The 27,713-nt window shown below is 42.5% G+C and overlaps 1 protein-coding gene across 1 annotated transcript in view; it reads right to left on the bottom strand.

Moving 5' to 3' along the window:
- LOC148019318 (uncharacterized) overlaps positions 1 to 27,713 on the bottom strand; it is a 204,429-nt gene that overhangs the window by 155,090 nt on the left and 21,626 nt on the right. Inside the window, exons 4-6 of the mRNA XM_087660921.1 lie at positions 25,038 to 25,172; positions 14,852 to 15,278; positions 14,503 to 14,554 (exon numbers count right to left, since the gene is read on the bottom strand). Coding sequence (XP_087517047.1) covers positions 14,503 to 14,554; positions 14,852 to 15,278; positions 25,038 to 25,118 — 560 coding nt within the window. The 5' untranslated portion in view covers positions 25,119 to 25,172. The remainder of the gene's footprint in view (positions 1 to 14,502; positions 14,555 to 14,851; positions 15,279 to 25,037; positions 25,173 to 27,713) is intronic.

Here is a 27,713-nt window from a genome sequence, read left to right as displayed (position 1 = left end):
GGGTTTGCGACAACAATAAGCTCTAAGGATGTCTTCAATGATTTGATTGACCCTCTCTGTTTGGCCATTAGTTTGAGGGTGATAGGCTGTGCTGAAACAGAGTTGAGTCCCAATGGCCCCAAATATCCCTCTCCACAAGTGAGACGTGAAGAGGGAGTCGCGGTCACTAACAATCCTTCTGGGCAACCCATGGAGCCTGAATATCTCCTTGATTAACAGTCTGGCAATATCTGAAGCTTTATAATTTGTCTTGACTGGAATGAGGTGTGCAACCTTGGTGAGCATATCTACTATGACCATAATTGAGTTGTAGGCCCCCTTGCACGGATGTTGAGAGGTCGAGAGGGGATGTCGAGAGGTCGCACCTTCCCAGGCATCTTGACATGCTCCGCCTTGATGCACTGGCAAGACAAACATTCCGTGATGTATTTAAGCATCTCTCCCTTAAGCCTTCCCCAATGGTAGCTTTTTCTGACCGTATTGAGGGTTTTGACATATCCGGGATGGCCTGAAAAGAAGGAGTCATGTGCTTCCCAAAGTATTCTCTGTTTGAGTTTCCTGCTGGAGGGTATGCATAATCTTGTCCTAAAATAGACAAGTCCCTCATTGACAGAGAATTCTTGATATTTGAGCTTAAGTTTCGGGTTTTGGTCCTTCACCAAAATTTCCTCTATCATCACCAGATATTCCGGATCATGGCTAGCTTCCTCCTTGGCTAGTTCAAGAATAGGGTTACTAGGCATTGACACCATAGTTGCCAAAGATTTTGCCATTGAGGGTTCCTCCATGATAAGAGAGTTGAGGAATGCCTTGCGACTTAGAGCGTCCGCGACCACATTCCCTTTGCCGGGTCGATACTACCTGATCTCAAAATCATACTCCTGTAGAACTTCAATCCAACGACGTTGCCTCATGTTGAGGTCGGTCTGGGTGAAGATCCATTTAAGGCTCTTATGGTCTATGATCAAAGAAAACTTGTTATCAAGCAAGTAATGTTGCCAAAGTTTGAGGGCGTAAATCACTGCTAGCAGTTCCAGGTCATGGGTGGCATAATTCCTCTCATGAGATTTTAGCTTTCGCGAGGAATAAGCTACGGGATGACCTTCTTGCATTAGTACACATCTCAGTGCAAGTGTGCCAGTATCCGTGACAACTTCAATTTCCTTACTTAAGTCAGGGAGCTTCAGAATTGGTACTGTCACTAGGCTATGGTTGAGTTGATCAAAACTTGCTTGTTCAGAGGGTGTCCACATTATGGCAACTCGTTTTTTCAGCAAATTAGTGAGGGGTACTGCGATTAAAGCATTGTCCTTAATGAAGATCTTGTACCAACCTGTTAATCCAAGAAAGCTACACACTTCTTTAATAGTAGTTGGTGGAGACCACTCTTGGAGATCCTTAACCTTGGTAGGGTCTATAGAGATCCCTTCATTAGACACAATAAATCCAAGATATTCAATTTGCCTTTTTAAGAAGGCACACTTTTTCTTCTTAGCATAGAGCTTTTGAGTCCTCATTGTCTCAAGGACGATGTGAACTTGGGACTCATGATCTGCCTCCTTCTTGGAATAAATCTAGGTGTCATCAAAGAAGACGAGTACGAAATCATCGAGGTGCGGTCTAAAAATGTCCTACATTAGCCTGTTAAAGGTGGCGGGGGCATTAGTCAATCCAAAAGACATTACTGTGAATTCGAAATGACCATATCTGGTATTGAATGTCGTCTTTGGAATATCCTCATCCTTGATGCGAATCTGATAATACCCTGACCTTAAATCAATTTTGGAGAAGATTTTTGCTCCCTGCAGTCGATCGAGTAACTCATCTATCCTTGGAATGGGGTATTTATTTTTTATGGTTACTTGGTTCAGGCCTCTATAATCAATGCAGAGACGAAGTGTACCATCCTTCTTCTTTCGAAACAAGACTGGAGCTCCCCAAGGAGAACTGCTAGGGCGTATGTACTCTTGGTCCAGTAGTTATTTTTGAGATGTTCCTTTAACTCAATGGCCTCAGGAATGGACATCTTGTAGGACCTTTTCGCAACTAGAGCAGCTCCTGGGAGTAGTTTAATCTCATGATCCACTTCCCTAGGTGGTGGTAATTCTGTCAGTTTCTGTGGCAACACATCCACATATTCTTTTAGCCATGATGGTTCTTCGTTAGTGTCTTCCACCTGATCGGGTTTGTTTAGCTTGATCAGGTAGACAAGTAACCCCTTCCTTATTCCTTGAACTATTCGTGTTGCCTTAGCTAGTTGGATCTTTGGTTTACCTGCTTCACCTTGTGTTGCAACTAGCTCACCCTTAGGATTCCGAAAGGAGACTTGGCCCTTTCCACAATGAATGTGAGCATCATTGGGGATTAGACAATCCATCCCGAGTAGACATTTATGGGCACCTAGATTCATTACTCTGAACCTAACAATTGTGGACTCGTTTCCGAGTAGGAATTCCACCTTAGTAGTTTGTCTAGTGCAAGTGACTTTTCGCCCATTTGCTAGTTCGACAAGCAAAGTGGGTGCAACTATAGTGGCTATCCCTAACCTTCTTGCATACGTCGGTGAGATGAAAGAATGAGTGCTCCCATAGTCAATCAGGGTTTTGAAATCCTTACCCTAGTAGTCCAATGGTGTTTGAATCACCCAGAATTGGTAGTTTGGCCCCTTCTTATGGAGGGCGGCATGAATGGTTGCCCTCTCAATCTCGGCTTCCATTCACGGATCTTCTTCTTCATTTAATCCTTTAATGGTAATATTGGAAGTTTTTTCCCTTCCAAATGCTTCACGACCACGGCCATGGGTAGCCCTAGCTTGGCCTCCGAATTTCCCTTGACGACAGTCCCCGCCAAGTTTGGGACATTCCCTTTTGAAATGCCCGGGTTCATTGCAGTGAAAACAACGTAGGCTTTATTCACCTCTTTCAATGGGGACAAAGTCATTGATTGCATTTGCTTTCAGCTTCTTCCGTTGACCTTGACCCTGTCCTTGCGCCCTTTTAATTTGAGCTCTCGACATCCCTAGATTTTGGTCTCTATAAGCCCAAGGTCTGGACTTTGGCTGGACTTCTTGGGCAACAAGTCCTGCTCTTATCAATGCATCTTGCAAGTCCGAGGGACGCATTGATTCCAACCTAGTGTTTATTGGCGGATTCAATCCATCACAAAACTTTGAGACCTGTTGGGGGATACTCATTGTCAGAGCGTATTTTAGCAAAGAAATAAATTTCGAGTAGTATGCCTCCACAGATAGGCCCAACTGCCTCAACTTAAAAAACTCATTCATTTTCAGAGTTCTATACGCAAGTGGTATATACCTCCCCTGCACTACTTCATTTAGTTTTTCGCAAGCTATTGTGCTTTCACTAACTGCTTGGTCTTTACACCATTGCTTCCACCATAGCCTAGCCTTGCCGGTAAGCTTGAGCTTAGCAATCATGGCTCGATTTACATGTGCTATTCCCGCTGCAATAAAATAGTCTTCCATAGATTCAGTCCATATTTCAGCATCAGCTTCAACAGTCTTCCCCTTTCCATCAAATTCTGGTGGCTTAATTTGTTTGAGAAGAAACTTCTTCTCTTGTACTTCTGCTGAGCTTAGTGTGGTAACAGAGTTCTGGATCTACGCTTGGGGATGTATTTGATTACCATTTAAACTTTCCTGTGTTAGATTTGCATTTACACACCCCTATATAACTTAAATCAAAGCATACATATTTTTCCATTGCAACCATTCAGATGAACATAACAAATTTATTTAACCATAGGAAAACGTAAGCCTCGAGTACAATTGTTCGGGAGTGGATAGGGTTTGGCTGAGACGATTTTTTTCCTTTTTAGGAGTTACATTAGCGCCAAGTTAATAATTCTCTATTGGATTCAGCTACAGGGACAGAATAGCAGTATGGATTTGGGAAATGGATTCTTAGGAAACGATAAGTCTTGGGAAGTTCAAGAAATCCCTTTTTCTGATAGCCATGACGTTCCTGTCGCCCCATTATTTTAATTCTATCCGTTGGTAAAATTTTAACCACCTCATCGTAGATGTAGCGGTTCTGATCTACTTGCCGGCGTCCGATGTGTAGGGTCGGGTTCACATGAGCCTCATGGAAGATGAATAACTTAATAATCTTTAAGTCTTCCAACCACTTTAACCTCTTCAGATTGTTTGGAAGATAAGTGAGTCAGTTGGTGTCTATGTAGCACTAACCTGCACTCCAAGTCCAATGCCTTTCCACATACAGCGGTAAGGGGTTGTAGAGCCGATCCAAGATCCCCATCATGTCAGATCGTCTACGATAGCTTGAAGATTTCATAGCTGTCATGAACATGATCTGAAATACGAGGAACCTATTCCATGCCTCGTAAGTCTAGAAGCGGCATCAATCCACAAGTGAGTATAAAAGAAAAACATTTACTAAAAAACATATCACCTCATTCTTCCCGATTTCTCTCCCTAATTGTTTTAATGGTAAGTCAGCTTTGATACCAACTGTAATGTGCTCACCTATTGGCTGTCCAAGCACGTTTTTAGCGGTCCATCGATGATAGACGAGTCTAAGTGACAGCGCCCGGCACTCCCAAGGAATGCCACGGGGTTTGTCGCCTAGGGTTTCTCGAGTCCGCCTTACAATGAAATGTTTGCGGCCAAACCCGCTAGGATCGACCTGAAACTTTAGTCCCCTAGTGATCAAGGTCCCCTAACAGCATTGTAGCGTCGGGTTTTGGACATCCTGCTTTACGCAAAGATACCCAGCCGAAGTAGACCCATGCCGAACTTGGTTCAAAGAGAATGGAAAACGAGAGGGATGCGGCGCTCCATCTCTCTGCCCATAGGGCATAGTCCCATTCCGGTCCCCTAAAACGGCATGAATTGAGGTTCTAACCTAAGGATTTCTAAGCGTCGGTCGTCAGTAAAACCTTGTGAAAAGCCTCCCAGTTCTCTGGGACCACCTTGTCGTAGGGCAGACCCGTCAGGGGTTCCGCCCTTCCGCTGCCCTCACTTGGCGTACTTTAGTTGTCTAATTAGTCCTATCACTTTTAAGTGTGACATGTAAAAATAGCTTCCTTAATTAAACCTTTTTAGGGGACAGGGTTCGTTCACGTAATTTTATGGCATTGACACAAAAACAAATTTGAACAGTTTCCCTGGAAGTACTTAATATTAACAAATTATCAGACTTACAAGTTTTGTTTAAAAGGAACAATATTCAGAATCCGTAAGGTTGCACTTTAATTGCACCAAGTTTCCGCTCTGCACTAGTAACAAGGGCCCCTCGAAAATCTATTCCGAGTCACGTTGATCGTTTAAGTAGGTCCCGGAGGTAGGGAATTTACAGCCAGAGCCCCCCCAGCATCCAAGCGTCCTCCTACATTTAAACTAATCCACGGAGAGACCTCTCCTGTCGGGTTCGGTCCATGTTCTCATCACGGCTATTTAGAATCCTCTTGGCTAGGGTTCGCGGCCAACTGGGGGTGGTTTGGCGCTCCCTCCAAAAGTTCCACCAAATTCACAATACTTATTTATGAGTTTTGGGGTTACACGATCTTTTTCTTTTTTCAAATTTAGAAATAGTGTTTCTAAATTTACAAGCACAAACAAAGGTGCAAGTGAGAGCTCGAGACATCTGCTAAGGTGGGGTCCCTCTCATGACCCAAGTATTGTCCTTCATGCCTTAGCGGTAATTTTCAATATCCTCCGAAGAGTAGGGAATCTCTTCGTTCCGTCCCTCTATGAAGTAACCCCAGATTGGCTTAGTTTCTTCGAAACCCTAAATAAGTTGAGTTGAACCCTATCCTTGAGTGTATAGGGTTCATTTAATATTGAATGGCTCTTGAACAATTTTTTGTATTTCATAAGTGGGGTTGATAGTTATCTTCAAGATGAATCCCTAGCAGCGCAACTAGACTGATTATGATGCCACACAATTTAGAGGTGTAGCTTTCCTAGACAATACAATGATGCAAAGCAGGCCTTTGCTTTTGGAAATTCATTTCGATAAGTTTATGCCAAACACAAATATATAGGAGTCGAATACCTATTTTAGTCTTGCAATGGTCTAGATATACTTAAACGTTATTGTAGCAATTCAGGAATTTCATGTACTTGATTCAAACCCTCACTTCTACTTTTCCAATTCCACAAGTTTGTGATGAAAAGAAAAAAGTACGATTTTTGCTTAATTCACGAATATGCATAAGTGTTTCAACAACCCATTTTTTAAGCATGCTAACATTAGTGCATAATCTAAAGTATTACGAGCATAATCAATAAGGTCCTGGCTGCTTCTTTTGCATGCATGAATACACGATTTCCAATATGATAAAATAATGTAAACTAAAAAGTGGTTAGTTATGATAGACTTTTGCCGAATAGTTTTTCATTCCCAATGAAGCCATCCTATGTCCTTAAGACTCCCCATCAGGGTAGAGTGAATGGAATGCACCTGATTACCAAGTGACGCGATTCCTTGCCCCATGGCTCCATCGGTTGAGATGGGATTCGTGTTTAGTTGCACCTTACTTTGTTTGGAAGGCATCGTATGATTTGGCCCACATTGCGAAAGAGATGGCTCCTCACGGAAGGGACTAGTCTGCGAGGATTTTCTCCAAAGAGGGGGGGGGAAAGGAAAGAGAGACGGCAAGCTCCGATTTCTTCAAAGAGGGAAGGAAAAAACAATTTGCTTCTCTCTCCCTATCTCTCTTTCTCTCTTCTCTTACCCTCCTTTTTCTTCTCTTCTTTTTTACTCACTCTCTCCCTCTGCTTCTTATTCCTCTCTTCTTCTCTACTCACTCTCTCCCTCTTCTGCTTCTTATTCCTCTCTTCTTCTCTACCCACTCTCTCCCTCTCCTTCTTATTCCCCTCTTCTTCTTTACTCACTCTCTCCCTCTCCTTCTTATTCCTCTCTTCTTCTCTACTCACTCTCCCTCTGCTTCTTATTCCTCTCTTCTTCTCTACCCACTCTCTCCCTCTTCTTCTTATTTCGAGCAGCAACAAGTCGTGCCGCCCCCCCACCTAGCCTTCCCATCCCCTGGTGGTTTATATAGGTAATTGGGGGGGGGGGGGGGGGGGGGGGGCGCGGGGCGGGGGGGGGGGGGGGGGGGAGGGGGGGGGAGGGGGGGGAGTTTGTAATGGAGGCTTTCCCTCCTCTTCTCATGGCATGTGGTACTCCCCCCCTTGCCATCTCCAAGACGCGCGGCAGCCCCCTGCCCTTCCAGGCACGTAGCAGTCCCCCCCTCCTGCCACCTCCTTCGCCACACGGCAGCAGCCCCCTACCCTTCCACCTCCGTCGACACGACAGCCCCCCTCTCCTCACGCTGTCCGCCAGTTGGTGGCGTAACCAGAGGGGGAGGGGGGGGTTAATTCTTTTTTTTCCAAAAAAAAAAATCATTTAGAGGGGAGGGGAGTCCTATAGTGGGACCGTTACATTTGTCGTCACTTGAGTGGAGGATCTTTGCCACTATTTGAGCAGATCCAGCTCTGATACCGTGTCAAAAGATGATGTACCAGCGAGACAATAGGGTTTCCGGGGAGGGACATGGAGTGAACTCGGCAAACATGGAGAAGAGAGAGAAGAGAGAAGAAACTCTGATGAATGGAATGATGAAGTTCTGAATCATGGAGTGAATGTGATACAAGGGAACAAGGAAGATGATGAAGACAGCCACAAACCACGAACCGCAATGTCCTCCTGAAGGGGTGTGAGGGTAGTGGAGAGGCTAGAGAGAAAAGGTGACCGGACTGAATGAATCAGCCATGAGGAATGAATGAGAGCATGGCCTATAAATAGGCACAATCAGTCTGGGATGGCGCCCCTTTTTGGGGTTGCAAACCCTAAATGCAAAACACAAAAATGCAAATTGCGGGTGAAGGGTTTCTCAACAAATGCTAGTGGTGGGTGGCTGCCAGCTGTGCTCTGATCTTGCTCATCTAAATCCTCTAGTGTCTATGCTAGTGGCAGGTGGCTGCTGGTTGTGTTCTGATCCTACTCATCTAAATCCTCCTCCCCAATCTAGTAGTGTAACCAAAGAAGACCACATTGCATGGCCTATCAAGGAATGGATTCCCCCACACCCACTTTCGTGGATCCCACTGTAAAGTTTGTAGAGGCCTCCTCTGATAAGCCCAATAGCCTCTACCACCTTTCTTCATCTTTTTCCTCCAACACTGAGAAGATGTCAGCTAGCCTATTGAAAACTTGGAAGGAGACACCCCCAAGCTTGGGAGGGAATATGTTTGCTAACCTATGGGCAGCTTGGAAGGAGATCTTAACTTCATGTTGGGTGGGAGTTACCCCTTCAGTAGCCATTAGCAAGATCTTCAACACAATTACTAGTATGCCAGCTAGCCTATTGGCAGCTTTGATTTGTCTTCTTGCTTTTGATTTTTCTTCTTGCCAAGGACACCACTAGGAGCTTAGTCAATGTCACACTACAACCCTTCTCCACCTGGGTCCACAGACTTGCGATAGTTGTCACTTCAGGCTTCCAAAGAGGATTAAGTAAGAGCTTTTGACTCACCAAATGCAGATGACATAGCTTTTGCATGTCAATTGGTTTCGTTCAAAACCAGACTTCAATATGAATTGGGTAGTGATAAATGGGGGCTAACTTGGGTCTCAAAGGGGTGCATGGAGGCAGATTATCATATATTCGATTCTAGAGAGCACATGATATTACGGAAATACAGTAAACTGTCCTAGTATTAGACTCTATCTCATGGGAGCTGATTTACCAGACCACTTCCCACCTCTCATTGGCTGGTGTTTCTGGGGCCCATGTACTTCAGTTAGAAGGGGCACCCTTTAAGAGGAACCTTTGAGTCCTTTGTCATTTGCTCTCACAACTTATCCAATTCTAACAATGTTATTACATTCAGTGACAAATAGTGAGATGCTTGACTTGTCTCCAACATTTCAAGTACCTTCCTTAGAAAAATTACTGCATATTGATGACACAGCCCTCCACTTGGAAGTAACTTATCACATACTTTAAAGTAATTCTCTGTATGTGTCTAAAAATATGTATATTTTCTTAGACAGTAGCAATTTCCGGCGATCAAAACTCAAATCTTTTCCCAATATTTCAAATATTAGGCTATGACACTATTCTAAGGATATGTTCGGTTTTGGATGATTTGCAAGTGCAAGGGAGACCCCTCCTAAGGAAGGAGGAGGCATCAAGCCTTAAGGCTAAGCATTCCTTAAGTGGTAAAGGTGTAGGCTCATGTGAGCTAGCCACCCCTTTCCACCCTATCTAGCAATATTATAACCAAGTAAGGGGTGATGCACGTATAGTTACTAAGGATGAACAAAATGGTCCCCATACCAATGTGCAAACCACTCCAAACGAAGTTATTTATGAGGACTTGGATAATTGTGTGCTAATCTCAAAGATTAGATCCAACTATCCTTCTCTTCCCTCCTAGGAAAGTTAGCAGTCAAAGGATCCATAATATCAGAGTCAAACCCTCCTAGGAAAGTTAGTAGTCGAAGGACACACCCCAACCAAGTAGACTTGTTCAGGCTTCTCCTTAATTTGCAGTTAAAGAGTGTTCTTACGGTTGGTTCCCTGTGGCAGTGTGAGTTGGTAGCATTGGTGCACATGCAGCAATATCAGGTTTATCAGATATATCCATTGCCTTGCTTGGAGGCACTAAAACTATTGCAAGACAGGGAGAGAGATAAAGTGAGAGCAAGAAGAAATGGGATCATGGTACTGTCTTCTCTAATCTATAACTCCACACTTGACACAACTGTAGAGCATAATTGAAATGGAATACCTCGGACATGACAAGGATAAATACAAAGGCACACAATGGAAAAATGAACTAACAGTAGACTTGAACTTGTATCTCTCAAAACTCCCCCTCGAGCTCAAGTAAGGTGTTTCATCCCAAGTAGCTTTGTGAAGATACCACCCAGTCTTCTCTGTTCACATGAATAAATCAATAGTACCTGCCAACTCTAATTGGCTCATCTATAGGCAGTCCCGAATGTTGTAGCAGTTTTTAAATCTGATCAATCTCACTTACACAGCTAATTTGCTCCTCTGTAATCTGCATCAATATTGAAACGTGCTACTATGGTCTGCTTTTTGCTACTACAACTAACCACATCACTATCAAGACCGGATGCATATCACAAGTGGATCTCCTATCAGCCTCCATATTGAAACATGCTATTCTGGTCTGCTTTTAACTACTCCAACTAACCACATCACTACCAAGATTGGATGCATATCACAGGTGGATCTCCTGTCATATGCACATCCTGCCCAATCAGCATTTGTGACTCTGACAAGCTTTATGTTTTTGCCAGACTCATACAAGAGTCCGTAATCCACTATGGCCTCAATCCTCCTCACGACATCCAAGTGAGGCTTCGCTGGCTTCTGCATAACTGGCTGGGGTGTTGCTTGTACATAGTTACATTATCAATCTAGCTCCAGAATCTTTTATAAGCTTCAGGTTTCGCTCCACGGGGGTATCCTTACATTGCGGTTTTTCATCCCGAACTTAGTTAGCATTTGCAAAGCATACTGCCATTGCATAAGCCAAATTCCATCAGGTGCCCTTAGACCTATATGCCAAGAAGAACCTAAAATACCCCAAGTCCTTCATATCACCATTCTTTTATAGCATGCTTTTGACTTCAATATCAAATCATCCATATTACGACTATCACCACCTAATATCTAGTTGTCTTTGTATTGAATAAAGAGTGATTAGACTTCCCAATTCCAAATCCAAGTCTCTTCAAGTATATACTTATCCTTCCATTCCAAGCTCTAGGGGCATGTTTCAAACCATAAAGAGCTTTCTTCAACCTGAAAACATAGTTAGGATAATCAAGGTATGTTTATCGATGCTTCCCCTTGGGACTAGTCTTTCACCCCTTCCTAGTCGCAGCACAATGCATCACGGAACCATGTCGACGTCTCCCCCCAACGGGCAAGGAGTACTTCCCTTGGAAAATGAGGAAAAGTCGTGCTCACGCAAATGATGGAGGGAAACCCAGCCCGGCACACTAACCCCCTTACCTCTCACCCCAACTAGAATGAGAGCCCGTCCTCCTCTCTGTTCGCTTGAAACGCTCACCAACCCACTTACTTAGCTACCTGCAATCCAACGGGAAGCCTAGGGCCACTGTGACCATGCCCAAGTGTAATACGAGTGTTACCCCACAACACACCTTGGAGAGCCCAATCCCCGGAGGCCTACCTCCCATATACCCACCCCCATGATAGAGCTTGGAGCCCTCTCCAAGCCCATTATGGGAGTCCCATTCTTACAATGCAAGGTTCCCCACTTGAGCTATCACTCAATGCAAGTATATACAAAGGTATGTACAGAAAGGTGTTGCCCAATGCCATAGTAGCGACGGTCAAATTTGAGGAGCAAGTCGCGCACCTTCTCTAGGACATCCGGTTCTTGAACCCATGTCACTTCTTTCAATGGTCTCGAAGGGCAGGTAGGCATGGGGTGCACGCAGTGGTACTTGCCTCCCAAATTTTGTGTCGCCATAGAAACGACGCAATAGCTGCACATGAAAGGCATCATGGATGCATACTCCCTGTGGTAATTGAAGCTTATAGGTGACATCGTTGAGCTACTCCACCACTTTGTAAGGGCCATAATACCTGTGATTGAGCTTTGGCATTAGATTCTTAGGGAGAGTCATGTTTTGAGAGTTTACCAGAACCAAGTCGCCTAGGAAGAACTTGACTCGTCGGCGTTGGGTGTTGAACTGCTTGGCCATGACGACCTTGCTGTCTTTGAGGCTTTCCTTAGCGACTTTCATGCAGTCATGCCATTTGTTTAGGAACTCTTCCGCATCAGGGTCCTCGATGTGTGGGATCTATTCAGTGGCAAGTGCAAGAGGAGTGATTACTTGTTTACTAGTAGCCAACTCAAAGGGAGAGAAGCTTGTGGCACTGTGGAGGGAGGAGTTGTAATGAAACTCCAAAACATCCGAGTACTTGGCCTAATCCTTCTGGACGACTTTGACATAGCGTATGTAATCTTTGATATCCTGGTTGAGCCGTTCCGTTTGACCATCTATTTGTGGGTGATATGCACAGGAGAAGCAAAGTTGGGTATCCAGGAGGCAAAACAACTCCTTCCATATATTACTCGTGAAGTGCACATCTCAATCCGAGACGATGGCCATAGGTAGCCCATGGTACTTGAAGATGCCACTGAGAAACGAGGGACCTTCTTCTCGGAGAGGAGCCATGGAAGAAGCTACTACTATGGAGATTAGAGACCACTGCTCCTCATGGTGGACCATGGCAGCCTCGCACACATTGGATATTTTAGCACATTCGAGGTACAAGGCTTGGGTATTGTTTTGAGATCAGATTCGCTGCATGGAAATCGATATCTGCAAGACCACCAGATTGTCCCAATCCCTAGTGAAGAGAAAGAAGTTGAGGAAGCCACTTCTCTTCAACTAGTTACTTAGGACAAAGACAGGCCGCACCATTGGAGAGAGGACCCTCCTATCTTGGGGGAGGTTCTCTTCACACATAGCTTCTACAGTGGGGGAGTGGTTCTCCTTTCTTGAGTTGCCTGCTCATATATAGACATAGAGATTTAGAGGCACAAGGGGGCTAGAGCCATAATGGAGAGCATCAAGGAAGTGGTACCCCTGGAATGGCAGACTGACACAAACTTTGCAAACTTGGATTGGGATCCTCATTACAGCAGAGCATCGAAATCCCCTTGGAGTGGTAGCTGCCAATAGAGAGAGTGTGTTTACATTGTCAATAGAGATGGATGGGAGACTTAGATGACATGATTTGGATCAGTCAGAGTTCATAGAATGGTCTCAACGAAAAGGTTAGTGTGGTGGCTCATTGTGACAAGACTTGCTACATAGACCCAAATCCTCAAACTTGTATGGTAGATGGATGGAGACATTGGGCGTACAAGAGGAGGCCATTACAGAGACTTCAGTGGACCTTGGGGAGTGGGTATGGAGAGATCAATTGGTAGAGATGCCTTGGGATGTGCCCTTCTTTGGGTATGCTACCAAGATGGGGATAAGGATATAGATGAGGAGGATCAAAGTGGCGCCATTTGCAGCTTAGCATTGGGCTGCCCAAGGTATATCATAGCCTTTCCTTGCAAACTTTTGGAGGAGATTGGGCTGCCCAAGGTATATCACAGCCTTTCCTTGCAGACTTCTGGAGGAGATTGGAGGATAGCTTTAGACCAAGAGAAATTTCACTCTTTCTTTGGTTGCTTGCAGACAGCAGTTTAATGGTGGTACACATCTTGGCTATGGTAGAAACCTTGTCCTCTACACTACATGCAGGAGGATCAGGAGACACTACATATGGGACTTCCCAAGGGCTCAATAGGTTTGGAGGAGAGCCCTTAGGATAGTGTTTCATGGCACTACAGACTCTATGATTGCTATGTGGGGGACGGTTGCTTGGGTCGTCAACAGACATGTACACAAGTGTCATGCCTATCTTGTTTCAGGTCAGCTTATGAGCAGGACTATCATGCCAAATTTCTCAAAGACAATATGTACTTTGAGAGATTGTCATAGATGGGAGCACATAACTAGCATTATTTTTTGGTACATATGGACAGCCAGATGTAGCCAAGCTATTGATGTTTGGACATATCTAAAACATAGACTCTCCAAGATCTGGACAGAGATTGTGCTCTCCAAGGGAGATGGGAGAGAATACAAGGCAGTTCAGAGACTATGAGGAGCAAAGATGCTTTTCTCAAGACATGGAATTCTCGCACTTTCTTCCTTTTCTAGACCCACATGGTCTGGTATTATAGATCTCCCAACTAGTTATTCGTTCAGGTTTTAAAATAAACTTCCCTTTGTTATATATTTTTTGATATGGAAGTCCCATTACAGGGATGCTTTGTACTTTGGATTTGGCCTTGGTATATTTGTTCCAAGGAGTCTTCTTTTTTGTCTTCTCTGGAAAAAAGGAAGGGCAAGGTGGCAACCAGGATGACAGGCTTAGATAGGCTGTTGGGAAAGGCAGAGATAGAAGGTGGTGGGAGCTGGCAGAGATGGCATGGCAGGCAGGGGTGGCAGGAGGTAGTGGCACAAAGGTCAACAAAAGGTGGATGAGGCAGGTGTCACAAAGGTGGCACCAGTCAGGTGTTACACTTCAGTGGGTCAACACGCAGCAGCAGGTTGCATCAGGTCAGGCACACGTGATAGGATGTCATGTCAGACTCATATCAGCAAGATGGAGATGGAGCAGTAGTCCTACCTCAGCATTGTGTGCAAACTACCATGTTGGTGATTTTCATATTTCTGGACATGTTGGACCACTATTTTGATCATGCTTGGATAATCCTTGCTTTGAGCAGTATCCATTATGCACATTGACGAATCAAAGAACCATGGTTTCTCAGAAAAATAGTGAAATAGTGGGGTTACTGATTGTGGACTGATATATTTATGGCAGATTCAAAAATTAGAATTAACAAGGGCAATCACTTTAAGTTGCAGCTGCACATACCTTTGAGAATCTTTCAAAGCAGTGCATGAATCAGGTTGCTGTTTAGGCTTGTCTGTAAACATGAAAAAGGAAATACAATCAGCTCCACAAGTTGTGGATCCTCAAATTAATTATCAACCACATGAGAAGATGTCATTATCAGACTCAAAGGAGGCCAGTAATTGTCAGTATCAGACTACAACAAGGATTCTTAGGGAACCAGTAATTCTATTAAGCCTGACATCTTAGACATCATAGATTAAGCCATACTTCTAATATTGACCTTTAAATTCAAGAATAGCTTCCTGACAGTCTCTTATTTTGCATATTTTCTTTTATTTTGTTGGTTAAAGTTTGATAGTGAGAATACCATTTAGTAGCTGTGTTTGATGCAGCTTAGACAATGCATCGTTTTCAGTACACTTCCAGTGCTTTGATACAGCAGCAACATCTACTATTTGCCTTTCAGCTATTCTCAAATCAGTAGAAGTTGTCATAAGATTAGTATTTTCAAGTTTTTGAGGTTTATGTGAATCAAGACCTAAATGTGCTGCCTTCACTTCAATATCCTCAGATGAGAGGAAAAAGTTAGCAAGTTGCCTTTTCCCTGGAGCAGAACATGTTTTGGAGAGGGAAAGACAAGATGGTGTGTAGCCACCAAATTCTGACTTTTCCTCATGTGTATTCTCTGAGACCATTGTAAAGCCAGACAATCCATGATTGTTAACATTGCTTGTGTGGTTTGAATCATCCGGCAGCAAGGATAGGACATCTTCAACTTCAACCCCACCTTTCTCCTTCAAAATCAGAATTTTTTTGAAAGTGAAGATTTAGTTTCAAAACATAGGAAAAATACATAATGACTAGTTCTAAGCTGACATTGATCCTGCAAAATATATTTATTTCATCCATGGTTTTACCACATGGATTGATCTATGACTTTCAAGAGGAATTCTTTCAGGTTCTTCTCTTTTTCTTCCTTTTGCAGAAGGAGAGGAAAGAAAGCAAGAAAATGGGCTGGATTAATGCCTTCAAAAGGCAAAGTGACCTATGAGACCCAAAAGATTACATATATCATGTCCATGAAGGATGTCCTCATTAATCAATACGAAATGGATATGAAAATGAAAATGAAACCAATTTCCTATGACTATCCAGGGGAGCAGCAAAAAATATTCCATTGATCTGTAGTAATGGCCTAGATCTTGCTCTGGTATGTTGGTCATGATCGAGGGCCTCATTGACAAGGGAATCATTGTACTGGACCTCCAAAGCTTGATCTAGTGTCACTCCCCTTGGGCAGGCTCTTGATTCAAGGGCTGGGGAGTCTGAGGCCTATGTGGCTAGAGGCCTTTCTAAAATTACTCAGCTGGTACGCTCTACAGGTCATTCTACTAGTTGTCTCAACAAGGAATCCCTGTGTTTGTGAAGCTCTTAAGAGGAAGAGGCCAAGACATTCTTGATCTGGAAACTCCATGGTTTGGGAGAGTAGATGAAGACCGTCTTGAAAGAGGGAATGGAATCACCCCCACATCGTATAATGATCTGGGCATCTATAGACGTATTGGCAGTGGGTTGTAGGCATATACTTAGGGGTCACTGTTAGTATACTGCCGAGCACTTTTGGAGTCCCAACACGATTGCTAACTAGTAGGTTGTAAGAGGTGCAAGCAAATTCCTCAAAACAGTATGATCCATCTGCTAACACTTTGGACTAGACAGTAGTTGCTACAATGGTGGTGTCTAACCCTTGGCTACAGAAAACCAGTATTCTTTTGGAACATTGGGAATGCTACACAAACTGTGACATCTTCCAACTTTAAGAAAACTGGAATTGCTTACAAATGGACTTGGAAACAAGGAAATGCAAAATTCTGTGGAGAAGGGGATAAAATAGATTTTGGAGAGGGAAGGTCTACAAGGAAATGTGAAATGCTACATAAAAGAAAAGAGAGAGATGCAATAAAAAGGGGAGAGGTCCTCAGAGAGGAATAGTCATTTGTAGGAAAATCGGAAACTCTACAAGATAGGGGAGAGAGATCTTTGAGAGGGAAGGTCTATGAAAATAGAAGGCAAGAAAGGAAAGCAAGATAGTAGGAGTCAAAGAGGAGAGGAGAGAAACGGAGAAATTGTAGATGCTTCTCTTCATCTTAATGCAAATTTTGATGTGGTGGGGGTCATCATCTAAAGACTCCAACCCTGAGGATGAGAGAGAGAAGGCCTTTGTTTGGAGAATGCCGGTGGGTGGACTTCCTTTTGCTGCCACTCTTTCAAGATGCAACACTTCCAATGATCCTTGCTTCTTTTGTACTACAACTGAGGCCTATCAACATTCTTCTTTGTCTTGCCCAATGACAAAAACATGTATGGTTTCTACTGTTTGAGGTTTTCCGTCATGTTGTTGGGGCATTTGTGCATCCACAAAATCGGGTTTTTGGAAAACCCAAACTAACAGACTCTCTGCAACACTCTGTGCAACATGTGATGATTGTTTTCCACTTTTTGCAGTTTCAGGGATGCTGGCACAATTGGATTATCCAGAATGCATTCATTTTTTATTCCCATTCCAGAGTGCACAGTCATATTGGCTGCTTGAGAAGTCTCCTACATTGGTAGTTTAGCACCATATAGTATGTGGGGCTTCATTTCCAGGGATGATTTGGCTTCTCGGCATGCTATAGTCTCTTTGCCATGCATATAGTTCTCTTGTGACTCTTCTATTTTACATTCACGGAAATTTTCTAGAGTAATGGGTCAAAGGCATAGTGGCTCTCCATTCCTCAGCTCATAACTAGGTTCTCATTGATGGACCCGTAGGTGATAGATTTAGCATTCAGACTCCATGAGACAAGGCTTCTCCCTTGCACCCTTTCGTAAAAGTGAAATGTCATAATCAAAGAAAATCTAGTATCTTCTAGAAACTTCTATAAGATTCTAAATAGCTCTAGAAGACTTAAAGCATTCTAGAACAATAGTTACATTAGCATTGCTTATGTCAATTATATCAGCAATGCTTATGTCAACAATGATGTCATCATGCTTAGTCATCATACACTTACATCATCTTATATCTAGAACTCCCCTTAACCTCTTGTATAAATAGAGGTCTTCAGTCTTGCCAAGACCAGTTGTGAGGCTCTTGTGAGTCTAGTCTTGTATTAAGATCTTGTCTTGTATCTTGAATCTAGTCTTGTTATAAACATCAGTGTATCAAGAAATATATTGTTATACTTCATCTTCTTGCAATAAAGAACCAAGTTCTTCTTGAAGAAAAAGAAGAATCGAGTTCTTCTTCTTCAAGTTACTCTCTTGTACATTGTGAGGTGACAATCCTTGGCCTTGCCTTGTCGCCTTCATAATAGGCAATCCCTCTTGAGTCAAGAACAAGTACAGCCACCTCTCAAACCTAGATTGATCTCTTCCCCAGAGGGGACATTAGCATCATGAATGGAGATATGATCTTCGCTTTCATATTGGAGGAGGAAAATCATCTTCAAAGAGAAGACTTGGATAAGACAAAGTTCATGGGCTGCTCTAGACAAAGGATCAGAGTAGTGGCACATTGTTGTTGGGTTCTACTCACACCTACGCTCACAGAGGAGTGTCGGTGATCTCCAGTAGGACACTGGGGCACTTTTTACTCTCCGTACGAGAGGTTTTTTCCACCAGATTTATTCCCTTTATTTTATGTGCCTATGTTGCATAGTTTCAGGCACTTATCGTGTTTCACACACTTCGGGTGTGAACACCCTCTTACAACCCTAAGGTTTAAGGTTTTTACTTTGTACTTGCATCTTACACTTCAGTCTATTGCATTGGGTGTCGTGCTTTCACTCTCCACAATGTCTACTTCACTCTCAGCTGAGCTTCGATCCACTCCTGTTCTCATAGTTGGTATCAGAGCTGAGTTGAGTTCAGTCTTCTCTCCCTGTGCTCTGCAACCAGCAGCATGGTCCAGCTCTGCTCTGGCCTCAACCTTCAGGAGTCCCTGTCAGGTGCCTCACACTGTGCCCTACTGGTACCAGCGACCTGCAGTCTGCAACAGTTGCCCCGCCTGCAGTAGAAGTGCAGCTCCAGCCAGCGCTTCCTCCAGCTCGCTGCCTCAGCCAGTGCCAGCTGCCACGCCTCATCCAGCTCTCTGCTGCTGCGCCGTCAGGTACCAGCTGCACTGCCTGGCAGCTCCGCCTGCTTGCACTCCTGTGCCCATCTGCCCTCAGCACCCCCCTGCGACCTGGACACCGCCCCCTGCGCCCATTAGCTGTTCCAGGCCCACCTGTAAGCCACCAGCACCGCTTGATAAGCGCTGCCCCAACCTGCGCCACCTGATAAGCATTGCCCCAGCAAGCGCTGCCTGATCCCCTAGTGAGACTCCATCACAGACCGTCGGATGTACTTTTTTTTTTAAGAAAAAGAAAATTTTGCTTTTTTATTTCAGATTCATTTCTGGGAAAGGGGCTTTTGCCCAAGCAGGCACAAGCAATCTCAATATGTGTCTGGGACATGATTATTGCAGAAATTTCTTGGCAAATCAGTCAAGAATTTTAGGGCTTTTGAGTTTTATGCAGACATTGGTACATGTAGTACAGGTTCAATCTGAAATAGACTGTTTTTGAGCATTTTGGAGGCAAGAAATCTTGGGGCTTTTGCTTCAACAGTGTTGCTGAGCATTTATTGCACATTGGACTGCGTGCATTACAGACAATTTTGACAGAGTGTGCTTCAATTTGCTAATTACAGCAAATTAATTGCTGTAATTTCTAGAAATTTTGAGATTACCAAGTTGGTCCAGCTTGGGACATTGCTCTTTTGCTCTCTGATCAGCATTGTTTATCATGGCAAATCAGGGAAGTGATGTATTTACCTATGTATCCAAGGAGGGCATGTTGGATGGTAACAGCTATTCACTTTGGTCCTTCATGATGAAGAATGTGCTGATTGCGAGGGTAATTCTATGTAGGATCACCTAAATAAAATTCAGGACTTGCATGAGTAGCTTATGAATGTTGATGAGTATTACTCAGATGCACAGACAATATCTACTACATTGAATTCATTGCTGCCCTCGTACTTGGCCTTTCATACGGCCTTGAACCTCACCATGAGGATTGCCCCACAGCCACTTACTTTCCTTTAGTTGGTCAGTTTGCTCTTAGAGGAGGAGCTTACAAGAAGAAACAGTGGTGTGGATGTTATAGCCTCTGAGTAGGCTTTTATGGCATGATAGAAGGGCAAGGGTAGCCAAGCAAAGAATGCTCCGCAGAGCTCTAGGACTTCAGGCACTTCACAGGGCAATAAGAAACAAGGGGGACACGCAAGCCAAGAAGGGTAAATGCCATTATTGTAAGAAGCCAGGCGACTACATCACTGAGTGTAGAAAGCGCATAGCCAAGGAGGAGTCAGGGATGTCTGTTTCTAATGCACCTTCCACTGCTACCAAGTCAGCGTCCTTTATTGCAGACACGAACTATTGTTTTTATACATGCAGTTATGACTCTTCTTTGGTTGATAGAGTATTTAGCTCTGCTTAGAATGCTGGCACATCGTTTTTTGACAATGGTGCTTCTAAGCACATAACATCTCGCAGAGATTTGTTTGCTTCTATTGTTGCAACCCCAGTTGGCAAGTCTGTACAATGTGCCAACAATGCATCATACCCTGTTAGAGGTATTAGGGACATTGTGCTCACAGCCATTGATGGCTCTATTCTCTGCCTATAGGATGCCTTGTTTGTGCCAGGTATAAAGAAGAATTTGTTATCTATTTCTTCTTTGGCACGGTGTGGTTTGCAAGTCACCTTTGATGATGACAAATGCATGGTGAGAGATAAGGAACAAATGACTTTGGTATTGACTGGCACTCTATGTCATGGGCTATATGAGTTGGATGCTCTTTCAGTTGGTCAGTCCGCCTATTTAGCATCCACTCTTACTCTTACTATGTTACGGATGGAGTTATGGCATGCTCGCATGGGGCATGTAAACTATGGTAGCTTGATGCTTTTACAGCGTACACAGATGCTTGATGGATTACCTCTCTTAGAGATAACTCCTGAGCACTTATGCGAGGGATGTATTTTGGAAAAAATGCACCGGTTTTCATTTCCCCGTGATGTTATTTTTAGAACCACAGCGAGGTTACAGATATACTGCACTCAAATAAATGTGGCCCTATGTAGACGAAGTCATTGGGTAGCTATTACTATTTTTTGACTTTTATTGATGACTTTACTCGCTTCTGCTGGGTCTACTCTTTAGTGAAAAAGTCAGAACTGTATGATACATTTTTGGCTTTCATGCACTTGTTGAGAACCAATCTGGCTGCAAGGTGAAGACTCGTCGTTCGGACCGAGGGCAGGAATACATGTCCTCTACGCTGAATTCTTTTTTGAAGCAGCAGGACATTGTTCATCAGTACACTATTGCTTATACTCCACGGTAGAATGGGGTTGCAGAGAGGAAGAATTGGTCACTCATGGAGATGGCCAAATGTATGCTGAAAGCAAAAAGCTTGCCACACAGTTTTTGGATGAAAGCAGTTATGTGTGCTTGCCATGTTTTGAATAGATGCCCCACCAAAGCATTAAAGAATATAATGCCTTTTGAGGCTTGGAACAGTTGGAAACCTTCTTTTGGGCACTTTCGTACTTTTGGGTGTCTTGCATATGCACACATTCCCAAGGTACTTAGAAAAAAGTAGGATAACAAGGTTGTCAAATGCATTTTTGTGGGGTACAGTAGTGAGAGCAAAGTATACAGACTATATGATCCTGTCTCTAAAAAGGTATTTGTCAGTACGGATGTACTTTTCAATGAAAAATCAGAATTATCTCTTGCTGGTTTTGACACATATCAAGCTGCGAGTTATGTATTTGAAGGGCTTCTGCCCATTTCATTCGGTGATTCAGCTGGAGTTTCAGCAAGTAAACTTAATGTTCAGCCAACTACTTCATTGGGAAATGCAAAAAATCAGCCATTAGCAGATCTGAATATTCAGCAAACTGCTGAATCTGAAATTCAATAAGAGCTTATGCACAGTCAAGAGGCAAGTCAAATGCCTAGATGGTATTTACATACTATGAAAGATAGTCATTTGGATGCTCCCATGGCTGGTCGTACTAGAAGGCAAGCTTGTATGCATGATACTGCACATACCATGGAGTTTGTTATGGTAGCAAGTACAGTTGATGATGAGGAGCCTAAATGTTTTGAGGATGCACAATATAATGTGCATTGGATGGCAGCAATGCAAGCTGAGTTTGATTCCATTATTAAGAATCAAACATGGGATTTAGAGTCTTTGCCAATTGGAAAGAAAGCCACTGGAACAAAATGGATCTACAAACTGAAAAGGAATGCAGATGGATCCATTGACAAATATCAGGCCAGGCTTGTAGCCAAGGGCTATGCACAAAAGAAAGGCATTGACTATGAGGACACATTTGCTCCTACCTCCCACATGACTACCATCAAGTCTATGGTTGCTTTGGCTTCCCATTATGGATAGACTACACATCAGCTAGATATAAAGACTATGAAAAAGTATATGTACAGCAACCCATTGGTTTTGCAATTGAGGGATCTGAACACTTGGTTTGTAAGCTGAAAAAGGCTTTATATGGCTTGAGACAAGCTCCTAGAGCTTGATACATAGATTGATGCTTTTTTGCTCAGTCAAGGGTTCATAAATAGCTTATCAAAGTCTACTCTTTATGTATGTAAAGAGGGGGGATCCATGCTGATCATTTGTCTATATGTTGATGACCTTTTGCTTATAGAGACACATGCTAATCAAATTTCAGCATTCAAATAAAATTTGCAATAGACTTTTGAGATGTCATATTTGGGGTCTTTGCACTATTACTTGGGCATTCAGTTCATTCATGATGCTAGAAGTATTGGTTTATCATGGTCAAGATACATTGGTAAACTTCTTGAGAGGTTTGGCTAACAGGATTGCAAGCTAGTGTGTACACCAATGGAACCTGGACTGAAGTTATCATTACATGATGACAATGACTTGTTTGATATACACACATATGCTCCAACAGTGGGATGCCTTATTTACCTTTGCAACACTAGGCCGGACATACAGTTTGCAGTTTCAGCCCTAAGCAGATATATGCATCAGCCACGCATGTCACATTGGCAAGCTCTCAAGTGTGTTTTCCATTACTTGCACGGTACTAGATCTCTTGGATTGCTTTATACCAAGGGGAGACCACTACACTTACATGCTTACAATGATTGTGATTGGACTAGTGATTATGATTCACGTCAATCCACTAGTGGCAATTGTTTCTTTCTTGGCTCATCTTACATATCTTGGCTTAGCAAGAAACAATCCATTATTTCCACATCGTCATGTGAAGCTGAATAAAAGGCAGCTTTCACTACCAGAGTTGAATGTGTATGGCTTAGACGCTTGCTAGCTGATCTGGATGTATCTGTCACTGAGCCTACTCCTTTATTCACTGACAATTAGAGTGTCATTGCAGTGGCACAGAACCTAGTGTTTCATGCACACACGAAACACATTTAGATCCATTATCACTTTTTTAGAGAGAGCCTACATGCCAAAGATATCAGCCTTGTCTATTGTACTACCACAAGTAATGTGGCAAACATCTTCACCAAAGCTCTTCCTCGTGAAAAATTTGAAGCATTTTGCAATGCTTTAAATTTGATCTCCTTTGGCAGCAGATGACCCTTGTAATTTTATCACTCTTCACTCCAGGGGGTTTTGTTGGGTTTTAATCATGCCTATGCTCCCAGAGAAGTATCAATGATCTCCAGTAGGACATTGGAGCACTTTTTACTCTTCGTATGAGAGGTTTTTCCCCCTAGATTTATTCCCTTTATTTTATCTGCCTATGTTACATAATTTCGGGCACACTTCCGGCGTGAACACCCTCTTACAACCCTAAGGTTTAAGTATTATACTTTGTACTTGCATCTTACACTTTAATCTATTGCATTGGGTGTCGTGCTTTGACTATCCACACTGTCTACTTCACTCTTAGCTGAGCTTTGATTCACTCTTGTTCTCACAATTGTGAGATGAGATGGGATGTCGACCCAAACCTAGTCACTTGATTGATGGAGATAGACACTATGCTTATTAGAGGAGACCCCTTCAAAAATTATAGTGGGATCTAGAAGAATGGGTTTGAAGAGACCCATTTCTTGGGAGGCCATGTGAAATGGCCTTCTTTACCTGCATCACTAGGCTGGGGAGGAGGATCCAAATGAGTAGGCTTGGAGCACATCCAACAGCCACTCCCCACCAACACAAACATGGTATTTCAAATCATTTTTTATCAAAATTTTGGAGTAGAATGAATGACAACTTTACACCTAGGAAGATACTTCTCATCCTCTAGTTAGTAGCTCATAGGAGCTTAGCAATTGGTACATGGCTTGGGTATGGTAGGGCCCCAATGGCACATGTAAGATGTGACGAGTTAGAGGAGATGTAGACGCACTCTCTATGGGACTGTCCCAAAGCTCCAAAGCTATGGAAGAGAGTCCTCTAGATGATCTTCATGGCACAACGGAGACTATGGATAATGGTTGTGACTTGGGGGGTAGTATCTCGAGTCACAAACAAAGGCCCAACATGTGGATATGAGGATTTTCAGTGGAGCCACTTTTTTCTCATCATTGGCCAGCATTCAAGTAGGATACCCACTCTAGATTATTTGCAAGCATAGTGGACTTAGGACACTATCACAAATGGAAGCTGATTGCTAATATCATTGCCTGGTACATTTTGATAGCAAGGTGAGTCATGCTAAAGAACTCTTGGATGTTTCGACTATAGAGACTCTTTTGAGGATTTGGATAGAGTTCATCCATACTCTACACGAGAGATGGGAGAGGCTATATGATGGTTCTAAGTGGATGAGGACAAGGCAATATGTTCTCATGCAGCCTTGGATTCCGGCACCTTCTTTCACCTAGCCCCTCATATACTCTAGCATTAATTACAATTAGATTGGTTGTTGATACAACCATTGTACATATGATGTACTCATCTACTCTTTACAGGACTCTTTGTAACTTTATAATTTAACTCAACGGGATTTTCTTTGAGGTGTCATTAATAGAATTTTCTTTCATCAAAAGAAAAGAAGGCCACCTACGATTAATCTAATTGGTCAAAGAACATGAAGAGTAGCCAATTCCATGACTTGGCATAAGACTTTGTAACTAATTTCTCATAGAAAATATTTCATTTGACTCTAGGGATTCTTTCATAATAATCAAATGCTCAAGGCACTTTTGAGTTCCATAAATATCCATATCATGATACAACTTCCCAAGGAGCCAAACTCCATAAATTTTTCCAACAAAGATAAGTACTTTTGTTGGTGGTGGCTAAGTCAGTCTAAATTTCAACAAAAACACAAACACATAAAGAAAACAATGATGATGCTTTGAGAAAACATTTATAAGAACAATATGAAATCCAAAAAAGATTTGGTTTCTATGATTGCACTAGGCTTCTTTAAACAACAACAATATCATTGTATTCCATTTGATCAATAGATTACAGACCTTTTTCAGAGTTTCTTTATTATCATGATCCACCTTAGTAAGGGTAGAAAACTTCTTTGTACCATCCATTGTTGGCAACATCAAGTTTGAAGGCTGACGAGGAGAATACTTGGACACAAGAAGCTCATTGGATTGCTGTGAAGAATGTGAGTTCCATTTAGACTTCACTTCCTCTCTGAAGCATGTCGAAAATCTTTTGTAATTAACAGATCTTTGTTTTATCTAAACAGCATTTGGTATTAACACTCTAGTTCAAAAGTTTAGCCTTATAAATAATATAGGGGTTAAAAACTTCTATTGAATGAAAAGCTCAAGAAAACTTGTGGCTAGAGATTGAAAACAAACCTTAAGGAGCTTTTGTATGAAAGTAGATATAGATATGTTAATACTCTTTATTATAAACAGCAAAGCATAGTCAACCATCATAAGTCTCCATACACTCTTTTAAAGAAAAAGATGGTAAGCTCATGAACTCAGAAGTAATTATAGACATACTAAGTATACAATTGGACCATTAAAGTCCTTTTCCCCCCAGAAAAGAGGAATCTATTAATGAGAATCTCCAAAAGGACTTTCTAAGGAAAAAATGTAAGATAAGCCTTGTATAGGACCTTCAATAATACATCAAAAAACGTAAGAAAAAGTTTAATACAAGGGCTGAGTGAAAATCCAATTAGGTGTGTGTAATGCCAAATGATAAAAGCATCTTGCCTCCTCCCAAAGCACTCAATCACCTTATAGCCTGTTCCATCTCAAATGGAGCGTATGGATGATCTTTGTCAAGATCCAAGGGAGAGTCTATAGTACGTATTTCCTAAAGATATATGGCATGACTATGTCTCACTATCCAAATGAACGAAATCATATTATTAAAAATCTGCTCCCATCTATGACAATGTCCCTCAAAAACTTCATCTGCCGCAATTTTGGTGTAAAAACTATGCTCAACTGCTATCCAGAAAGTTGAAACAAGAAAGAATTTGCTCCCCTAAAAACACTTTGTACCCACATGTGCTTCTATCCATGATCCAAGTTACTATCCCGAACTCATCATTATCATAGTCTTTGTTGTACCATGGAAGAATATATTGTTCACGTAAAAAAGATGCATTACACATTGCATCTTTATCAGCTCATTAAAACAGCCCCAAATATCAAATTTTACCAAATTTTATGTCCTATAAGCACAACACCCAAACTTTGGGAGGATCCAGATCTATAAATAGAAGGTTGTCAGGCCGCTCAATTCATCATTTTTTTTGGAGGTTACCCTAGTTCTTTGCAGCCTTCATCCATCAAGTGTCTCATTCAACCTGCTGCATGGTCATCTCTAGTTGTTGCCCTTCGGCCTGGTGACTCCTACAGGCTGCATTTTAACCCAACTAGTTGATGCCATCATCATCTACAGCATATCATTTCTACATTTGTGTTTGAGCTCTCTGTGTTTCAATTATGGTCATACACTCAATTTTTTATTTTGCAATCCCTAGCATATCTCCACATGGTATCAAAACCAATGCTTTTCTAAAGAGTTACCTAAGGCTATCGTGGATTGCTTCATTTCTTCTTGATTACACCATATGTCACATGCTGATTCACAATGCCTCAAACTACTCCATCTTTGGATGCTCTCATGTTTTCTTGGGCTACTCCACGAATGGAGGCCCTGTTGAGGCATCATGATCTTGATTTGGAGGACAACGATCCATCTACTAACCTTTCTTTTGGGGATCATTCATAGATGCTCAACTCTTCTTTGTCTCATATTCCTTCACAAGGTGGATCTCAATTGGGGCACTCCACTAACGAGACTAATCACCTCTCAATTGAAAAAAGACTATTCACTCAGGAAACATCATTTCAATTCTTCCCAATCAATCCTAGTGGGCAAAAGGTTCGTACAATCCATTTTTGTGTGAGTCTTATTATGTCTATATTGCTCCTTTAGCTCTGCAAAGACCAACTCTAAGTCACCATGGAGACCCATGTGAGTCTAATTATGTCTATATTGCTCCTTAAGCTATACAAAGACCGACTCTAAGTCACCATGGAGACCCAAATTGGTACCAATAGTAAGGAGTAGATGAAAACTCTATGATCAAAGATGTTCCACAAGATAACCCTTTATCTTCTATTTCATTTGAGTCTCAGTTTGGTGCTTCATATTCATCTTTACATTTCCCACCCTTCCCTCCCACTTTCACTTTACACTTAGATTCTTCTCCATTCCATCTAGAACCCTACTTTGAACATACCATAGGGTATCCGATCTTAGATCATATTGTCTTTGATGCACATTTAGGATTAAGACCATCAGACAATCAAAGGTGTACCACTTTACACCCTAGTGCTTTGTGTCCGTGAATGCCATCTGCACACTATGCACCTTCCTGATATTTGCAATTGCACTTTTCTCTAGTCCTCTTGTGTGGGGAGTCCCCCTCTTGCACATTGTACCACCCTCCCTGATTGCTCAAACACATGAACCTATGCTAATGAGTCACCTCCCTCTTTGAAGGACTCAAGGAGTAGGCATGGATCACCTAGCCACTTAGAGCCAATCCCTCCCTCCCTCATTGATCCTAAACACAAACCATGTTTTGATGGCGATGCTCAGTATCCTTCTTTGAAGGAAAAAGGGAATAGTAAAATCCAAACACAGAGACACTCCTAGCA

Source organism: Lygodium microphyllum, chromosome 20, assembly GCF_053477565.2.
Source record: "Lygodium microphyllum isolate KBCC chromosome 20, Lygodium_microphyllum_v1.1.10, whole genome shotgun sequence".
In the NCBI taxonomy this organism is placed as follows: Eukaryota; Viridiplantae; Streptophyta; class Polypodiopsida; order Schizaeales; family Lygodiaceae; genus Lygodium; species Lygodium microphyllum.
The sequence above is the reverse complement of the archived record's forward strand: the minus strand, read 5'-3'. Positions and strand labels throughout refer to the sequence as shown.